At 41.0% G+C, this 20,284-nt stretch overlaps 1 protein-coding gene across 4 annotated transcripts in view; it reads right to left on the bottom strand.

Annotated features, from left to right (window-relative positions):
• Positions 1-20,284, bottom strand: part of ESRP2 (epithelial splicing regulatory protein 2) — a 63,509-nt gene that overhangs the window by 25,238 nt on the left and 17,987 nt on the right. For all 4 annotated transcript variants that reach the window (XM_032780952.2, XM_075073700.1, XM_032780950.2 and 1 more), the window contains exons 4-8: positions 6,291-6,404; positions 4,931-5,045; positions 4,092-4,190; positions 3,902-3,962; positions 2,207-2,317 (exon numbers count right to left, since the gene is read on the bottom strand). In XM_032780952.2, the coding sequence (XP_032636843.1) occupies positions 2,207-2,317; positions 3,902-3,962; positions 4,092-4,190; positions 4,931-5,045; positions 6,291-6,404 (500 nt within the window). The remainder of the gene's footprint in view (positions 1-2,206; positions 2,318-3,901; positions 3,963-4,091; positions 4,191-4,930; positions 5,046-6,290; positions 6,405-20,284) is intronic.

Genomic DNA, 20,284 nt, shown 5'->3' with positions numbered 1-20,284 from the left:
GCTTTAAGAAAAAGCCTGTACTTTCAAAGTTTTTCCACTAACAACATTTATTGACCTAAAAATCATTTAAACAAAAAACAAAACAAAAAAAAAATGGCTCTGCTATATAATCCACTTCTTTGGTAGATTAGTGAGACAAGTGTTTTACCACACCATACCATACCATTAATACTTTACCGTGCTTCCCACAGGCAGAACTGCTTGATGTACCATTAAAAAGTGAATTAAATTCACAAAGAATTGAAAAGGTGGATTTAGAACTGTAAATTCATATTGGTAACTTAGGAAAAATCTTTGAAAGAATATGGAAGTTAAAAAGCCAAAAAAATTCAAGTTAAACAAATAAACTTGCAAACTTTAGAGAATAATGTATAAATATAGAGTTACAGTACACCCAAACAACTTCAATTCAGATCCTGGTAGCTATAGCCCAGGAACAACCAACCAGAATATTATGGAATCAACTGACTTGCCCCCTTCATCTATTTAATAAATAAATAAATAAATAAAAATAAAAACCACACACAACATATTGGGGCAATTACTCTACACTGTTCCCCAAAGCCATGTACTTCTCAATAGAGAAATATTGTTCAACACACAGCTGTGTTATCTATGCATACGCTTCCGAACAGAAATCTCATGTACAGTACTGTTGGGCATTCTAATGACTGTCACAGTGCATTAAATTGTACATTCAATCTCTATTAAACCTCTGTATCAAACTAATACTGTAGATTTACTACCCTTCATATTCAAACTGTAGAAATAAAATAGGTTTTCCAAATGTAAATAAGATTTTGAAATCTTTAGGAAAACTTATTCAGAGCTTTGTTAATTTATTAATGGAAAAAAATCACATCTTACAAACTAGGTAAGAGTATACCAACTGGAAGATGAAAGTAAGGAGATGCTGCAGAACCAAAGAAAAGGTTGTTCTGGGTACCTTGGCTCTGCATTTCTAGACCTTTCCAGTTTAAATTTTGTTTTTAATGCATCACTTCCTGACGTTCTAATCTTTATCATCATTAATAAAAAGGTTCAAAATTTTTCTGCTTCTAACTGATTTATATTTACAACTAACTCCCTCCTCCAGCTTACTGTGTTGTGTCTGGGAATTTCCCTCACTTTTTCAGATGGAAATATGCTGGTACCCCTGCATAATTAAGTATATATAGTCATCTCTAAATATGTAAATTAGATAACAGTTGGAAGCTATGCTAAATTAGCATATCTGTGAGTTAGAATTATACAAACATTTCTTCCAAACAATACTTGTGGGCTTCCAAGCCCATTCTTCTTAAGAGCTAGACTAGAATCCTGAAACATGAGCCCCAAATTAATTCTTTCCCAATTAGGTCATATTAATATTTGACTGAACCCTGACTACTGCACTCAGAGCTTGTACCCGTAGTGATAGCAACAAGTGAATTTGTGGTCCATGTTCTAATGAAAGAAATCTCCCCTCTTCATTTACTTGTTCAAGAAATGTTTCGTTTGCTTCATAGTCTTGTGAGGAGGGTGAAGATGGGTATTTTGGTTAAAGGCTAAAACCTTAAGAATAGGAGTCAGAAAACCTAGATTAGTTCCTCACTCTACCACAAGTCCTGTGTGAGGAATAATCTATTTCAGGGGTTGGCAACCTTTCAGAAGTGGTACGCTGATTCTTCATTTATTCACTCTAATTTAAGATTTCACGTGCCAGTAATACATTTTAATGTTTTTAGAAGGTCTGTTTCTATAAGTCTGATATATAACTAAACTATTGTTGTATGTAAAGTAAATAAGGTTTTTAAAATGTTTAAGAAGCTTCATTTAAAATTAAATTAAAATGCAGAGCCCCCTGGACCAGTGGCCAGAACCTGGGCAGTGAGAGTGCCATTGAAAAATCAGCTCATGTGCCGCCTTCGGCATGCGTGCCATAGGTTGCCTACCGCATATCTATTTCAACAATGACAAAACTGGACACAGAGGGATTGTGTCTTGCCGAACATGATGGCTGGTAATAGCTCCAAGTTTGTACTAATTAGTGCACACTAGAAAGAACAAATTAGTAAAGGTGGGGCAAAAATCTTTTATTGGAACCTTTCCTAAATTTTGTGAACTGCACGGATGAGGAAGACCACACAGGGCTAGCACTTCCTTTACAAAATAAAGGCTGATGATAAAAACAAAGCAACAGCATTAGACCGGATACAGCACTTACTTGGCAATATTGAGTCCTTTGAAAAAACGGGCAATATCTTGATCTGAAGACTGCCAAGGCAAACCTCTAGCACGTATTACTGTTTCGCTGTCTACTGCTTCAGATTTACTACTGCAGAAAAAGAGAATAGTAAAATTCAAGGTAATTAATCCACGCTTTCTTTTATTACTATCAAATTTCATTCTAAGTATTAATTCAGCATATGGATCAGAAAGAATGTTTTAAAACCACTGGGATATTTGCTGTTGGGATTTTTCTAATCATTCCCTTTCTTGACCGAAATGAGACGCAAGCTACTATGAATAATACCTATATACTACCCTGAAATATGCTGTGAGGCCATCTCATCACGCAAAAAAGTTTTGTTTTCAATAGCCAGAACGTACAGTAGCAAGTCTGCAGGGAATTGAATTAGATTCATGGGATTATTAGAGATGATTTAGGGTCAACAATCCTTTGGAAGATGGTTTGCACACCATCACTAATGATAAGTTTGATTAAACAGGTTTTAGACAGCAGAACTCCTGGTTACTGTAATCTCTTTCAAAAGCAAAACACATTTTAGATCTCCACCTTTTCTCCCCTCAAGCCACAATTTAGAATAGCACAAAGAGATAAAGCTTAACTCCTCAGAGGAAAATGAAGGAATTGCATTAATTTAGGAACAGTTTGTCGAGATATAGACTGAGAATCTCTGGGTAAAGAGAATGGTATCCTTGAGACATTTCATGGTACAGTTACAAAGGGCAAGCTCATCTTAATTGCCCCTTTTGATTGGAGGGAGGGAGGTTTTCCTTACCCCATCCCTTCCAGTCTCTTCCTTTCTATAACTTGATTGAAAAACTCCAGCAGAGAGAAAGAGAAAAATAATTCCCTGGTCACCTGTGAATTATCCACACCAGATGCTGAATACCCATTCATTAACAAACACAATACACCACACAATAGGGCATTATATGAACCTAAATGCACATTGCTAGTGATTCCAGCAACTAAAGTGAGAAAGAGCCAAGATGCATTTTATATCGGCGCTAATCAACAACTTTTGTTTAAAAGTTTGAGTGAAAGCAGCAATCCACAGAGGACAGAGAATCTGTAAGAGATTTCTAAATAGTCTCTGACTGGACAGCAAGTAATCACGCAGCTCTCTCACTCTTTTTGCCATAAAAGAGTGCAAAGGCTTCCTTCTACTAAGGTCCCAGAATCCCTCAAGTTATCTTCTGTTCCTTACATTAGCTTCAACTGCAGTTTGTAAGACAGTTTGCAATACAGTGTACAGTACAATTGCTCCTTTTTACCATCCCTCTGTACTGAAAGAAAGAAAATGATATACTGCATGACAGATTATATTGGTTTAGCGTGTACAAGATACTATCCCAGTCCATGCTAAAGACAGTTTCTAAATATTTATCTTTACTGACTAAACGGTTTCAGCTCCACTGATGTTAGTCTTCTCCATCACTAGTGTATATGGACCACCAGCATTTTATGCACTATAACAATTGCACATACTCAGAGCAGGCCTAGATGACAGTGATTAAGATATCAGTGGCAACCTGTCTACACTGGGGCTTCCCAACATTACTACCACCAGTGGGGCTGAACTGGTTGGCAATGATTGAAAAGGTTTGTAAAGTGTTCCTAGTGTAGCTAAAACCCACATCAGCTAAAAACTGCCACAACAAAGGCACTTACCAGGGACCTGTTTCATACTTGTATTTCACAGTTTCAGGGTCAGTAAATCTGCAATCTGTAACTAATAAGAGATTAAGTTTAAATATAGTCCTGAACAACAGCTATTTCAGTAGCAGTGAAAATGCCCTTGACAATTTAATAAGATATTTTGCCTCTTCCAAAGAGAATCCCATACAAATATCCCACTTACTGCAGGTTTCAGAAAGCATGCTGAAAATAATAGCCACCATGGTTTTCACTTGCCATACACCAAAGTCCTCCTCTGTTTCATCTGTCTCTAAGCCTATATCTATACAGCGTGTCAAAGAAAATAAAAAGGATTTCACAATCATTTGTCAACAAGTTATAAGGCTTTGCTATTGTCAACACAAAACTGACGATCCAATTAGATCAACTTTAACAGCAACATGTGACCACTGCATATGTGTCACTCTGCTCTTAAACTGGTTAATATTCACTTTACTGGTCAACATTCTGAAAACTACTGATAGCTGACATCATCTCAGCCTAAGTTTACAAAACTGGGAGTCGTTCCTACTATCCGTGGTAAATACACCTGATCTTTTGCTGTATTCATCTGGACCACAAAATTCCTCCCTCGGAGTAAGATTAGGTTGTTGTTTTTTTTACATTAGCCTCCCTCGGACTCTCAGAACTATTACCAACAGCAAGTACTAATGTACTTGGATGTGTATCTTCAGGTGCTCAGTTCTAGAGAAGATCATTTTACTCAAGTGCTAGATAAGCATTTTCTTACAAGGCGAAGTTTGTGTCAATATCTCAAAGAATTAAAAAACCCTGTAAGTGTACCGAACTCATTCTAAATCTCATTACTAGACAGAAGACTAAATGTGAAAAAATATGTTAACAGCTGAAGATTGCAACACTATCTTCAGCGTTATGTTAAAAACTCTTTCAGCTCTATATAGAGATGAATTTTTAAAACCAGCTTCCAATTAATTTAGTGAGATGAAAACTATAAACAATTCAACAGAGAATTACGGTTTAGAAGTGACATCAAAAGGATACACTCTGCCATGGATTTGATAGTTTGATCCTTCACGGGGGCTGAATTGGGGTAGCACGTGTGAAACTCCTTGCGTAGATCATAAAATGAATAAAAGCAGTCTGACAGCAGGAAGTTCTACAAGGAAGGAAGGGAGAAAATAAACTAACATTATGAATGTCACATCCCAGCAAAGGACAATTAGGATTTTTTGTGGTTGAACAAGGACCTTACCTGGCCACAGTTTATTTTATATCTATCATAAATTTTTATTTTATATCAGATCTACTCTTTCCCTCTCTGATTACAGCCCTGCAATTTAATTCTCTTATCACCAACTTCTAATAGTTGGTGTCGCTGACTGCAAAGATATACGCTCCTAGAGTAGCAAATCAGGATAGCTTCTCAGATGTAAGTCCATGCAAAACACTTACTAGTTTTAAAAACTGAGTGGTGCTGTTACGTTAAGGTTCCTATTTAGGATATTGTATCTTTTTCTTCTGTGCTCTTGCCAAAAGCAAGACGACTCCAAAAGGTAAACACCACAGGTTAAAATATTTAAAAAAATTTAAGAAAAGAAAAAGGAAAATTGTAATAGTATAGAAAATACTTTCCAATCACTTTATCCAATATAGGAGAAAACAGATTTCTGGAAATAAGTGCTGCATTAAACATTATTCCTCCCTTCCTACAAATAAACAAGCTAAGTGGACAGATGGTAATCTAGGTCTACTTCAGCAGTCTCTTTCTCTGCTAGTGCTTTGTGAAGTTTGATTTTAATTCAAGCAAAATAGCACTCACCTTTGTTCGGATTGAATCATTAAGGAAAGTCATGAGAACCCTATTGCAGTAGTCTCCAAACTTTTTTGATCGCATACCCCATCAGTAAAACATTTTTTGAGCACATACCCCCTGCTCCTTGCTGAACTGTCAAAACCAAAAAAAAAAAAAAAAAAAGCCACTCGGACGCCCGGCTGAACTGGCGGGGGGGGGGGGGGGGGGAGCGGTGCTGCTCTGGCAGCGTTCCTTCTGCTGTGCACCCCAAAGGATCCTCTTGTGCAGCCCACTTGGGAGACCACTACCCTATTGTTAAGTTACAAAAGCCAGGGTCTGAGGGTTTTATATTTTTTGTGCTTTACACTCCACACCTTTGGTGCCCCATTATTATAGCCACCATCCTCCCAGCCAAGAAACAGACTTCCTGGAGTCAGTCAATGCCACTATTTTATTAGCTACAGGAACCACCAATTAATATTACTGAAACATCTCACTTCCCAGAGCAGGATGGTGTGTCTCAGGTGTCTGAGTAACATGCAGGATATTTTCTTTGTTGATTTGAAATAGAGGACTGCCTTTCTTCCACACCAAGCTCTGCTCTCATACCTTTTTGGATGCTTCTGGGTGGAGGACCTGCCGAATGAGCAACTGGCCATCTGTGCAGAGTGTGTAAGAGCTTCTTCCCAATAACTTCAAATCACTGGAGACCAGCTGGCTAAACTAAAAATAAAGTGGTAAAGATCATTTTTATTGATGGTTCAGCTTGTCAGTCCATCTTGCTGCTTTATAAATTTTATTTACCAAATGTATTTCCAAAGATAAAAAGGAAATTAAACACAATGATAATCTTTGAAAGATCACAACTGATGGGAACCCCATTCTCTTCTATTATCTGAAGAGCAGACAGACAGCTATTAGGCAATTACAGGACAGAGATTTATACCACAAGGACAAATCTCGCCTTAAAACCAGAAAGCGGGCATTACAGCAGAGTTAAAATTGTTGGAAGCTGTCATTGTAACAGTAAGGTTCAAACATTTGGACTCCTTACTATCGGTTTTCTGTTGAAAGCAAGAGAATATTAGACCAAGCATAACACTGATTTTGCAACACCACTTCTAGAACTAAATTGGACCCAAGTTTTATTTTGTTTTTAAGCTCAATTGAAAAAAAACATGAAGAGCTAGGACGCTACTCTTTAGGGTTTATTGGTATTTTAACAACTGCATGCTAATCAAAACCAAACAAATTGAGGTCTGATGTCTTGAGTAATGAATTTGTAAGAGTCTATGCAAAGCAAAAGAATGTTAGTTAGAGATATGGTACAGTAAACATTAACACAAAGCTATCCCATCTTTTCAGGCTTCTAACAGTGTTGAGCCTCACTAGGAAAAGGATTGTTTGCACCTAATTTCTGGATTGTTAAATGTTATTTTCCATCCTTGTACATAAATTTCTATCCTTCTGATCAATCTATATCAGTGCTTGAGGCCCTGACATAGAGATTACCATAACTAAAAAGCTATTTACAGATTTGATAAGCAGAGATAATTTTCAAGGGGACAAACATAATTAGTTTCAATTTCCCCCAATGCATACATTCTTGCAGGGAGGGGGTTGTATCGTACCACAAACAAAGCAATAATTAATAGCATGATTCAGCATCTACACGTTTCTTTCAGTAATGGCTTTTTCTTGCAGTTTGCTTTGTAGAATAGTGGTGATCTGTGTGCTATGGCTGCACCCCATTCATTTAGACAAGCACACACGGCACTATACAGAACCACAATCTGTCTCTGCTCTTCAGATGTTACAGCTTAAAGGCTTGATTCTGCAACTATCACACAAGCAATTAGTCACATGAGATCAACGTGGTGACCAAGTAAGATACAACAAGGAGAGACAAGGCCAGAGGATATGAGTGGTTAAGGCAGAGTACTTTTTGTAGCACCCTCATTAGGTCCAATTTTTGGTCATAAACTTTTTTTTTTCTTAATGTTTTAATTAATTTGAGTCAGACAACATTGAAAGTGAACTGGAAGGAGGGGGCAGGTTGTTAATATAAAGGTGTTACAGATTAACATGAGGGCTACTTCTGTGCACAGATTAGAGGTTCAGGTTTGGGTGCAACTTCCATCAATTTCTATGAGAGTTTCAACAGTTTATGTCAGGGCTGAATTTTGCTCTATATGTTGGGATATGTTCTGCCAAGAGACTCTGTCTGAAAAGAGAGAGACAGGCTCTTCTCCTCTGAGTGCCCAGCAGAGGGCAAAGTCAGAGTCACTGAGCCTTATTGAAGGAAGGGGAAATACGGTTACCATATTTCAGATTTCCAAAAAGAGGACACTGTGGGGAATGGGGAGCTGAAGGGGAGGTACAGTTGGGGGAGATAAAGGGGGTACCTGAAATGGGGTTATTCACTGGAGGTGGGGGAGGGTGTCACTCATTGTCACAGTGGTAGGGGGGCTGGCGCAAGCCCAGGACACAGCGACAGCTGTCAATCAGTGCTTCCCTGCGGGACCCCCTCCCCAGGGCTAGGAGCCCGCAGCTGTAGCTGCAGGTGAATGGACCAATTCAGCGGCTGATGCAGGGGAGGGAATGATCAGGAAGCCAACCAACTGGTGCTATTTCTGGAGCTGCAGCCTTTGCCCTGCAAAAACCCTGGACGTTTCCCGCTGTTTGAAAAATCCACCCAGAAAGAGGATCGTGGCTCAAGAGAGAGGCAATAGGCTGGAAAACCCAGATGAATGGTAACCTTAACTGGTATGAGTCAGCCACAGGAAAAGCTTTTCATCCCCCATGCTGGCTTTCATAGACTTCCTCTCCCTCAGAGCTGCGCACTTCACTAACAGGTCTCACTGGCTTTTTTCCAGAGGCTGCTGATGCAGAGCACCTCTCCTAATCCACACATCTCCTCTGGGGAAGGAATAGGAGGGACACAGGAAGAGGAGTTTGTGGACGCCTCTACTAATAACTAAAGTGTGCTGCATCCTGAGAGAAAGGAAGGAGACAAGTCTGCAAACATTCCTTTCCCTTATTTCCTTCCCCCTGCAGGCGCTATAGGTAGGCAGGCCTGCACCCTTCCCAGTCTCCTCTCAGTTTCCCCTACTGTCCAGCAGACTCAAGATTCCAGTATTCTGCCCTGTCCAAGACTCTCTTGCACAGATAGATCATTAGAGGCAAAGGAAGAAGATTAAGTACTTCCACATGTTCAAACTGTACAATGGCAGGTTCCTAGCAAAGCAGCCAGGTCACTAATGATGCTTTTCTCCCTCCTAGTACTTCTCTCATCCCAGGATGCATTTGTGCTCATTATACAGTATCTAGGCACCACGTGGAGATGGCATCTGGGAACTCAAAATTGACTCTTTAATCCCTTTCATGAAAACAAAACAAACAAAAAATAAAATCACACCAATCCAACTGGGGGTTTGAGTCTGACGGGGATTTGGTTCTCATGCCTAAAAAGTACAAGTTTCCATCTTTGACATGCTACTTTGACCTAAAATTGCTACTTCAGCAAGATAGCTGCCACAGTAGTAGCCTCAAATTACTTACCTTTCATGCACACTTACTACTGAAAGAAGCAAAATGATAAACTTCCTCCCCTTTAACAAACAAATACGACTGGAGATGCTGTACTCTTCTACAGTTTGTTTTATAGGTGTGTAGCATGGCACAGTGAACATTTGATTCATTCTGTGACCACAGAAAGAGATCCAGGGGTAAGAGTTCATTGGGGCAAAAGCTACTGTAGAGCTAGAGTGGCACAGGAGGCACGTACTCTGTGCTTCAAGACTAATATGAATCCCCTCTCAAAATATGAACTGATCTGCTTAGTAAGATTCTGTCTAGCAAACTGCACAGAATCTCTCACTCTGCAAAACCTATACAAGTCAACAAACATAACTGTTTCATGAACTGTCACTACTGTTTTGACGCATGTATCTTTGTGCCACGGAATACAAAGGCTATTCAGCATCAATACCCAGATTTTCATTCCCACCCAACACATATCTATTTTAAGCATTTACTAATCCATGGCAACCACTGGAAACTGCAGTTTAAAGGTTTTAGGGCCAGCATTTCAGATATTTTACATGTGCAAGTACATCTCTTAGTACCATAATTTTACACCCAAACCAAGTTATTTGGTTTTTGAATTGCAATGCCCAAAGGCCCAAGTAAAGATCAGGGTTCCATTTTGTTAGGTGTTGCATGCACGCACACACACACACAAAGACACAGTCCTGTGAAAATACATGTACTGAGCTAATTTTGCTTGCCACAATGGTAACTGCACAAGCAAATTGTGTGCAAAATTTGCACACATTTTGTACAAGGAATTGCATGCCTGAAGCTTCTAAAATCTCTGCCCTGCCCTGCTCTGTCCTCCTCCTCCGCAATATTCACTGTGTTCTGTTGAATTCCACATTCAGGTAGAGCTGAATGAAATTTATGCCAGGAAAGAAATTAATCAAAATCTTAAGATGGTTCTGTCACATTTTGCACGAATAGCACAGTCTCACTATCCACTAAAGCAATCAAATCAACAAAAGGTTAACCAGTTAAAAGGTTATGTTACAAAAGCAGGTTTATTATTTTTTTTCAAATGAAACTTCCATCAAAAAACATTTCATTTGATAAAAGGGAAAAAATTATTTTGAAAAACAATTTTCAATTTCTTTTGAGAAAATTTTTTTTTTTTTAAAACAGTAAGACCATTCTCCCATCTCTCAAATTACTCTCTCTTCCCCTCCAAGGAAGATAAATAGATAGATAAACAAATGAAAAAAAATAAAAAGGTGGAGTACACGGTTTAAGATTAGAAAGTGAAAAAAGATCTCGCACTCCTCCTCCCCCACACTTTTGCAGTATAAAAAAAGAGGGAAAAGGATGAGAAGGTAAGTTTGGGAAAGATAGTATTAGATTTCTCACTTTTTCCCCTTTGCCCCCAATCTACATGGGAAAAGAGTATTAGTAATTCTTTTTCCAGAGTAAAAAAAGGTAAGTGTTGCTTTTCTCCATACACACAGGGGGGGAGGGGGGGGAAGGGGAAGGGAGGACGGGGAAAGCAAAGGGAAAATGTTACTGTCTTTCAATTTTCATATTATAAAAAAAAGTGAAAGGGAGAGAACATTTCCGCACACATCCATCACTATTTTTTTCTTCATAGGAACAAAATAGAAATAACTCTCTCACAACAAAAACAACTACTGCCACCATCACCACAAGAAGTGAGAGAAAGTAAAAAAAAAAAATATAAAACAAAATTTTCAAAATTAAAGATTTTTCATTGTAAAAAGTTATATTTCTTCATTGTAAAATTTCAAAACAAAAACATTTTATTTTGAAGTTTCCACAATAGTCCCTCTGTCTACCCTCATACATGCACAAAAATTTAACCAGCTCGATCCACTAAGGGCTCAGAAGGATTGTCTTCTCCTAAAATATTTAGCCTGCAGTTTAAGAATTCATGTTCAGAGCAGATGAGAGTCAAAGGTCTGAAGAACATGAAACAACACAGCAGGTTATTGTTTAAGGAAGACTTTCAGCCACTGCATAAACCCAGAGATTAAGATCTAAGAGTGCTCAAAATACCTCAACTGCAATATAAACACCAGAAAGACAAGCAAATTCCAGAGGGATGGAAGCCCCTCAGAGGTGCAGCTCTGGAGACTGCCACATCCACACCCCAGAAGCAAAGAGCTTCCCTGTAATAATGGAAAGTGGGGAGCTGTCTGTTTTTTCATTAGATGCAGCACCTTACGTTTTGGTGTAGCTATTTTCTGTGATAGATACAATAAAAGGCAAACAAATATTTGCACAAAAAAAAAAAAGCTGGGGCGAGGAGGACTAGAAATAGCTGTAGGGTTTAACTACAGATTCTCAATGAAAAGACACCAACAATGAGCTGTGTGCCTGATGCTTCCAAAGATGCACAGAGTCCATACAAAAGAAGTGCAAGCAGGAGATATTTTAAATTTAATGGAGAGTTGGTGAAGGAGACAAATGCAGGACAGCGATTTTATGTGGCAGGAGCCTTTAAGGAGAAGGGTCTCCAACTAAGAATGAGGAGTGGTCATATAGAGTGACAGATAGGCCCAATACTAGATGAGCAGAGGAGATAAGGGAGGGAGTAGGGGCGGTATTTGCAAAATGGGTTGAACCAAGTCCCTGGAGAGTTGTCTTTCTAAAACAATCACAGGGTGTTTACACTGCATCTTTATAAACATTAACAGTGACATTTAGTGTAGCAGCACCGGTGTCTATGCTAGACATATGTTGATAAAATCACCCACCCTAATTAACAGAGTAGGAGCAGATTTACCATGACACAAACCATGTGGAGGCCCAATGACAGGAGGCCCACCAAAATGCAGGACAAATCTCATCTGACAATCTGCCCCTGAGTCCTGGCCAGCTGCACAGCAGGGCTCAGGCAAGCAGGCTGGCTGCATGCCATGCCCCCACGCCGCTCCCAGAAGTGACCGGTTGCTGGCTCATCTCTGCATGACCCCGGTGAGAGGGAGGCGGCTCTGCATGCTGCCCCCCGCTCTGGGCAGCGCACGGAGACCCACTGCCACCCACGCCACAAGAGGTGCTCAGAGACGTGCCAGCAGCAGAGCTAAGGCAGCTCCCTGCCCACTCTGCCGCCCTCCCTCCCTCCACGCCACGCTGCTCCCGGAAGTGGCCGGCAGGTCCCTGTGGCCTGGGAGGGGGGCGGGGGCCGTGGTGGTCGCCTCTCCATGCGCTGCCCTCGCCATGAGCACCAACTTTGCAGCTCCCATTGGCCAGGAATTGCAGCCAATGGGAGCTGCGGGGGCAGCACCTGCAAGAGCAGCACATGGAGACCTCCTGGCACCTCCAGCCTAGGAACTGTGGCCAGGGGGTGGTGGGGGGTGCTGGTCACTTTGGGAGCTGCATCACCCGAAGTAAGCACCAGCCCCTGCCCCTGCCCCTCTCCAACCCCCTGCACCATCCCAGAGCCTGCACCCACACCCAAACTTCCTCCCAGAGCCTGTACCACTCACTCCTCCCACACCCCTCCCACACCCCAACCCCCTGCCCCAGCCTAGAGCCTGCACCCCTCACCCCCTCCCACACCCTGCACCCAAAACTTCCTCCCAGAGCCCAACCCCTGCACCCCCTCCCATACTCCAGCCTCCTGCTCCAGCCCAGAGCCAGCACCCAAACTCCCTCCCAGAGCACGACCCCCATGCCCCCTCCTGCACCCCAACCCCCTGCCCCAGTCAAGGCACCTCCCTTTATTTTACTTCCCATTACTTATTATATAGGAAGAGGATGAAGGAAAAATGAAAGAAAAACAAGGGGGAGACAAAAGAGAATTATTTTTCTTGGCTGGGTCCTGAGGGATGGGGAGAGGGGACCCAAAAATGAAGCTGCGCACAGGGCCCCACTAACTCTAAATCCGCCACTGTAACAGAGGTTTATAATATACTGGCTAAAAAACTGCCTCATGTGGAAAGTTGATAGTTATCAGATTAAAAGACTAATTTAATGAAGACATTAAGCAACTGTTAGAGGAATAGCAAAAGGTAGCAGAGCCTTATCCTCTACCCATAACAATCCCAAGGGGCACCAAGGTCTGGGAAGTTTGAATATGAACTGCATAGCTCAATCTAGGGTGACCAGATAGCAAGTGTGAAAAATCAGGACAGGGGGTAATTGGTGACTATATAAGAAAAAGGCCCAAATATCAAGACTGTCCCTATAAAAATCAGGACATCTGGTCACCCTAGCTCAATCCCAGCTCTTGTTACCACAGACTCATGTAGGGAATGACAATGCTCCAAGGAAACAATTATGTACAACTCTTTTCAGATGGAGTTGGAGCACATCAGTGTAGAAATGGTTATCAAACCACACTGAAATAAAGGCCAAGAAGTTCAGGCTTCCAGTTAAAATGCTGACTTCTGCTTCTCTTACCACTTTCCCCCTGTGTCCCCGGCTCCAGTAACGAAAACCACCTCACCTCTATCTCCTTTCACTCATCTTTACACTTTATTTCATGATGCCCCATATAGCTGGCACGCCTTCATTTTAATGGAGAGGGTATGTGCCTTGCATGTCAAGATCCCTCCTTGAAACTCACTTCTTCCTTGAGTCTCACAAAACACTAGTGTCTGTTGGCAACATGCTGATGCCCATAGGTGCTGGAACAAGGGATGTTGGGGATGTGGCAGCACCCCCTGGCTTGAAGTAGGGTTTACAGTTTGGTTCAAGGGCTCCCAGCACCCCCTCTATACAAATTGTTCCAGCACCCCACTATTATAAAACAACTACGATTACATCATCATCTGGGTGTCTCAGTGCATTTTCACAGCCAGTCTGTCTTTTTAGATTGTAAGCTACTCAGAGCAAGGAGAGCATCTCTGTAGTGTGTATTGTGCAGGGCCAGTCACTTCGGTGGTGCTTTAATAAATCATTTCATGCATTGGGAAATCATTTAGTGGTTCAACTTTTATTTCAAAGTTGAACAAAAATAAGTTCTGTGGCAAACAAGCTGCTTTGTACTTAACCTCTCTGAAGCCAAGACTGTTCTTGGAGGAGGAGGAGGGAGAGTGTTTGAATGCCAGATTGAAAAACTGGCTGAACAGGATTCTGGTCAATCAGCTGAGAGGAGAGAGGGAAGAGGAGAGACATGTTTAGCCAGCAGCATGCTGGATGGGAGCCAGCACAGACTGCGATGTTTTCTGCAAACCAATCCTAAGTGGCTGAAATGACATAGCCCCCTTCATGTTGCCTTACCTATGACTGAACAAACAAGCTATGGATCTTAGAGAAACGTGAGAATTCTTCAACAGGCCCCTTTCCATAGTTATGATTGATAAAGAACTAATATAAGATTCTCCCCCACCCCCAAAATTACTCCTCCTTGAAAGGCCACCAGGCATCTGCATCAGTTTCATGCAGCATCTGCAGCACTTCTACACTAACTGTAAAGACATAGTTCAATTGCTTAATCCATCCAGCCCAGTCTAATAGAGTGAACCATATCTAGCAGTAAGACACTATCCCAATGGTGTACATATTGTTCTATTCTAAGGAATGGCAGGAAATACATCAGCTTCTCACTCACCAGATCTGCTCCTGCACATATTCAGAGTTAGATCTACTTGCTTGAATGTCTACAGGAGATTTTTGGTTTCATGCCTGTTAGCCCTACAGAGCCAACACAACTACAGCAAAGCAAGCTGTGTCCTATTCCAGCTCACACAAACAAAACTGCTAACAAAAGTTCCAGGCCGAGTTCTGTGCTCTGGTATAACCCAGAGTAGAATGGGGCTGTAGAACCTTTTACCGTCATGGGACACAAGGAAGAGGCAGAAGCTATTGAAACTCAACTTGTGTTCTAAATTTCAGCTAGGTTGTGACTACTCCTCTGTAAGTGCACCCAGGGTGTAAACAAGCCTTCCCAGAAGTGCGCAGCCTTTGTTCCCCTGCACTCTGAGCTCATGAACCTAGCTATGACAATGGTGAGGGTGAAAGATAGGACAATGGACATGGCTCTGCATGCACCAACCAGTGCAGTTGGATAGCGGGATCACATTTGTACCCTGCGAAAGAGTGTAAGCAGGGGCTATTCTGGCCTACACCTTGCCTCTATGAGTTGCTGTCAGGCACATTGCCTCTGGGAGGCTGGAGCCACGTGCTTCTGCACCTCACTGCATACATATCATTAACAGTAACTGATATGTCACAAGTTTCCTAGGCTGGCAGTTGAAGGGTAGGGGAATCCAAATTAAATCAATTCATTCTGGAGGCAGACATGGAACCCATGGTTTTATATGTACACACGCAATAACTGTTCAACTTTTCTCTTAATGCAGTAAAATATAGGACCTTGAACAGGAATGAATGTCACACACGCAAACTGAATAATTTAAATAATCATATATTTAAGATAACCATGTGATTATATCCACCTACATTCAAGTTCATTTAAAAGCATGTACCTTTATCCTTTAATGTGCATGTTAGTAATTTTGATTTTAAGTCTAACTTCAGCATGGGTCATTTTTTGTTTGTAGCATCTCATGTATTGTCTGCTTTTGCAATAATGAGAAGTGTGAAAGAACAGAATCAAAATGTTAAAATATGTCAGCAATAAGACAGACCTATTTTGATAGTGTTATGAAGTACGATGTTGTATTATGTAACCAATTGCACAGTGTGTGCATTTTAATATAAAAACTCTGAGATAAGAAAGTCATTGCAATCTTACAGCTTCTGCTTGGCTAGCCAAATTAACACAGCCCTTGTGCCAGGGCAGGGATGGGCAAACTTTTTGGCCCAAGAGCAACATCTGGATATGGAAATTGTATGGTGGGCCACGAATGCTCACAGAATTGGGGGTTGGGGTGGGGGGAAACTGGGCTTTGGGGAGGGGCTGGGAATGAGAGGTTGTGGGTGCAGGAGGGTGCTCCGGGCTGGGACTGAGGGATTTGGAAGGCAAAAGGGGGATCAGGGCTGGGGCAGGAGGTTGGGGCATGGGAGCAGGCTCCGGGTGGCGCTTACCTCAAGCAGCTCCCAGAGCCAACAGCATGTCCCCTCTCTGGCTCCTATGTGGAGGTGTGGCCAGGCAGTGTGCACTGCCCTGTTGGTTGGGGTGGGGGCAGTGTGCGGAGCCCCCTGGTTGCCCCTACGTGTAGGGGTCGGAGGGGGGACATGCTGCTGCTTCCCAGAGTTGCACGCTGTGGGGCAAGCTCCCAACCTCGCTCCCTGGCAGGAGCTCAAGGACTGGATTAAAACATCTGGAGGGCTGGATGCAGTCTCCAGGCCGTAGTTTGCCCATCCCTGCGCCAGAGCCTAATCTTGAGAGAGGCCAAATAACCACAACTCCTATTGCTAAAAAATGAATGTTTACGGAGTCACAGGTACTGAGGTCCTACGAGGAGCCCTCCTTTGCTCCCTCCATTGTGCATTTTGCTCATGCTCCAGCTAGGACAAGGGTCCATTCTTGGATGCCAGCAGCACTTAAAGACTTAAAAAACAAACAAGCAAACAACTCACTACACTATAAGAACCTCAAAAAGAGTCTTCCACAGCTTGTCACCAATACAAGACCTGATGTTTCCAACAGGAAAGCAGCAACAACTCAAATTCCAGTGGCCCTTAAAGGACTCAATTAGAGTTACAGGCAATGCCTAAGCTCTCTATGTGTAATTCATCAGCTTGCTATTAGACAGAGGTATGAATATATTCTACATCCCAACACTCCTTGACTTCAGAAATATTCCCATTTGGACGCTGTGTGTTGGGACCCCTCTCCATGAGGGATCCACATTTCAGATACCATCTGAACCAATAGTTTTCTGCTCCTTTACTCTTCAGATGTTAACTACTTCTGCCTTATCCCTGCAATGAGGAATTTAAAGCATGTCAATACTATAAAGAGGCGTGTAGCTAGTGTTTCAATAGTATTTGCAGGCATGATAAACCTTTATTATGTTAGGTAACTTTTTAAACAGAATCTGTAGTAAGCCTTTTCCTTTGTTCGTCTGTTAACTGTTATTCCATGCGGCTGACAAAGGGTACATAGTGACCTTGTATTGAAATCACCATGTGCAAAAAGTGTAATCCATCAAGCTGTTGCTAATTTCTTTCTGCTTCTGGCAATATAGAAGAGCTACTGTATCTGAATACTACTCTGGGCTTCCCTGGCATAAGAAATGTTCTAGTGGTTACAGTCCCCCACAAGGGGGAACTTCATATTAACTACATAATTATAGGGAGAAAACACACCCTTCAAATCCTCCCACTTGAAATTTTATATCAGATTTTCCTTTTCAGAGCTAAAAAAGAAATTCTGCATATGGAAATGCCCTGCTTTTGCCCTATTGCACAGAAATATGGGAAGCACTCTCCAGAGGGATATGGTGCTAGCCTAGGAACTAGGAGATGAGGGTTAAATTTTCTGCCACAGATTTCCTATGTAATTTTGGGCAATTTAATCACTCTGTGCCTCATTTCCCATTCTACCTCACAGAGGTGTTGTGGGAAATACATAAAAACTGTGATGCGTTCAGAAAATACAGTAATAGTAGCCATAAACATGCATACAGTAGGTTGATATCAGAATTAATAAATTAAACTAGAGTAAAACGTTATCCTAATCTCAGATAGTGCTTAATTTTGCTTTTGAGTTTCCAGCCATTATAAATATCTTCCTTGAAAAATATTGTCACTTTCTAATAGATATTAACCTTATCTTGTATTACTGTTCCAGCTCCATTTCCTGCCACTCCAATTTCAGTAAAATAGCTAGCATGCAGTGGAGTTTCTGCTCTCCTTTCCAGTCAATTTCATCTACATCCAGGGTTCATATGAAAGACAAAATGATTAACGCAGGGATAGGCAACCTAAGGCACTTGTGCCAAAGGGAGCATGTGAGTGGATTATCAGTGGCACTCACACAGCCCTGGGTCCTGGCCACCAGTCCGGGGGTTTCTGCATTTTAATTTAATTGAAAATGAAGTTTCTTAAACATTTTAAAAACCTTATGTACTTTACAAACAACAATAGTTTAGTTATATATTATAGACTTATAGAAAGAGACAACCTAAAAAAGTTAAAATGTATTACTGGCACGCAAAACCTAGAGTGAATAAATGAAGACTGGGCACACCGCTTCTGAAAGGTTGCCAACCCTTGGATTAACATATCATGCTATCAGTTATTTGTGAAAACCCATTTCATCTTTCTTTATAACTGGCATATGCTTAGGGATAATAAACAGCTCAACCATTATTCTTATAAAAATTAGAGTAGAGTTACAGAGCTGATGTTATAGATTCTAACAAACAGCAGCAAATTTTCTTCAGTGAAAAGAAGAATTGTCTGAGGAGTTTTTGTTTAAGTTCAGGACAAATTAATTAAAAAAATTCTGTTTATGGATATTTTTCTCAATGTCAGTTTTAAAAAACTTGATACTTTCTCCCTTTAAATTTTCCATTCTTTCCTCATGGTCAGGTGCCAAGAAACCAACGTTTCAGGAGTTGATATGATTGACATCACAATGCCTTACGTACTGGGGAAAGAGTAACTATGGAGTCTTGGGGAAAATAAAAATAAATAAATAAAAAGCACATGTAGCTCTTACAATGGTGGGACAAAGTCCAAGGAAAAAGCTATTAACGGCATTACCCAGAATAAAGTTTTGTCAGATCCCTTCAGTTAACAACAGAAGGTAGAAAAACGTAGAATTATGAAGGGAAACTTATTTGAAAAGTGTTGAAAGGTTAATTGAACTGTCCGGGGGCTAATGTAATACTAGTTTGCTGGGTATAGATAGGCAAGGGGGAGAAGTAGGGTAGCACAAAGTGGAGACTGATGGAAAATGTGGGGGAAAGGAGCCATTTTGTATGAACTAATTGTTTACCTGCTGCTGTAAATCTACTGTTACTCGAACAGCATAAGGCAATAAGATTACCAGAGGAGCTTCCATTGTGTATACCTTTCTTGCTTCATTTTAACAGTTTGGGGTTTTATATGGTTCTCGAAAGTAAACAGCAGCTGGTTGCTTAGCTTTTAATTCTTTCTGGGAAACAGTGTCAATCTAGCTTTTAAGTTACTACCCAAGAGAAAAAACTGCCTGAGTCCTGCCCCTCTAGAATATTTACAGCCAATTTTGATTAATTATTTCTTAGGTGGAAGTTTGCAAGAACCAGAATATTTTCATGCCTGTCAGCTACAGTCATCTATGGCACCCATCCAGCTCAGGTAACACAGTAAAGCACAAAAGGCAAAATTATGGTTCAGGCCACCAGAACTTCATGGCAATCAAAATTCAAAACACACAATTAGGTTATTTTAATATCTAATGTTGAAAATATATATATGGAAATGATGAGTCATTTGACGTGTTACTTCCGTAAGACAAACACATTCCAAGGGTTTATAAAACAACAGGGTTATGTTCCATTATTTTTAGTCTTGTTTTGCTACTGTACTATCATGATGGGAAGCAACTGAGAACTACCGAAATGTTTGCTTATTGAAAGGTGGGAAAAAAATCCCTCCTACCTTCAAACTAATTCTCTCTCTTGTTGGATCAGGTAATGGAAGCTAAACAAGCTACTGCACAAATTTGCTAGAGAAGTTAGGCTCAACACCAAGTTTCAGAGAAGTTTTGAGTATTCTAGTCTTAGTGATACACACAATGGAAGGTTTTTGTTGGGACAGAAACTAAAAAATAGTGAGAAAGGGTAACCCCATAGGACTGAAATGAAGCTCATAAACTTTGCATAAAAGGAGTGAGGGTAAAACATATTGTGTGGGAAGAAGAGAAAACTGTAGTACATGTCTTTATGGACTTGCCTTCACCTCCCCCCCCCCCCCAAAAATTTTAAAAAATCTCACACACCCTGGTAAAACACCATGTGCTGAAAGTGAGGTTAGTTTCCTGGTTAACATGGAAGTTGATGGAGGGAAGGGTTCTCTCTCTCTCTCTCTCTCTGTCTGCCCCCTCCCCCACCCCACAGGAACAAGATAATTCCACTTCCCACGGCTGCAAATATTTGGAAAATCACCACTGCAGAGCTATACATAGTATCAAAATACTAATTCCTTTCGCC

The sequence above is a fragment of the Chelonoidis abingdonii genome, chromosome 19 (assembly GCF_003597395.2).
Source record: "Chelonoidis abingdonii isolate Lonesome George chromosome 19, CheloAbing_2.0, whole genome shotgun sequence".
In the NCBI taxonomy this organism is placed as follows: Eukaryota; Metazoa; Chordata; order Testudines; family Testudinidae; genus Chelonoidis; species Chelonoidis abingdonii.
Note: the sequence above shows the minus strand (reverse complement) of the source record. Positions and strands in the feature narration are given on the sequence as shown.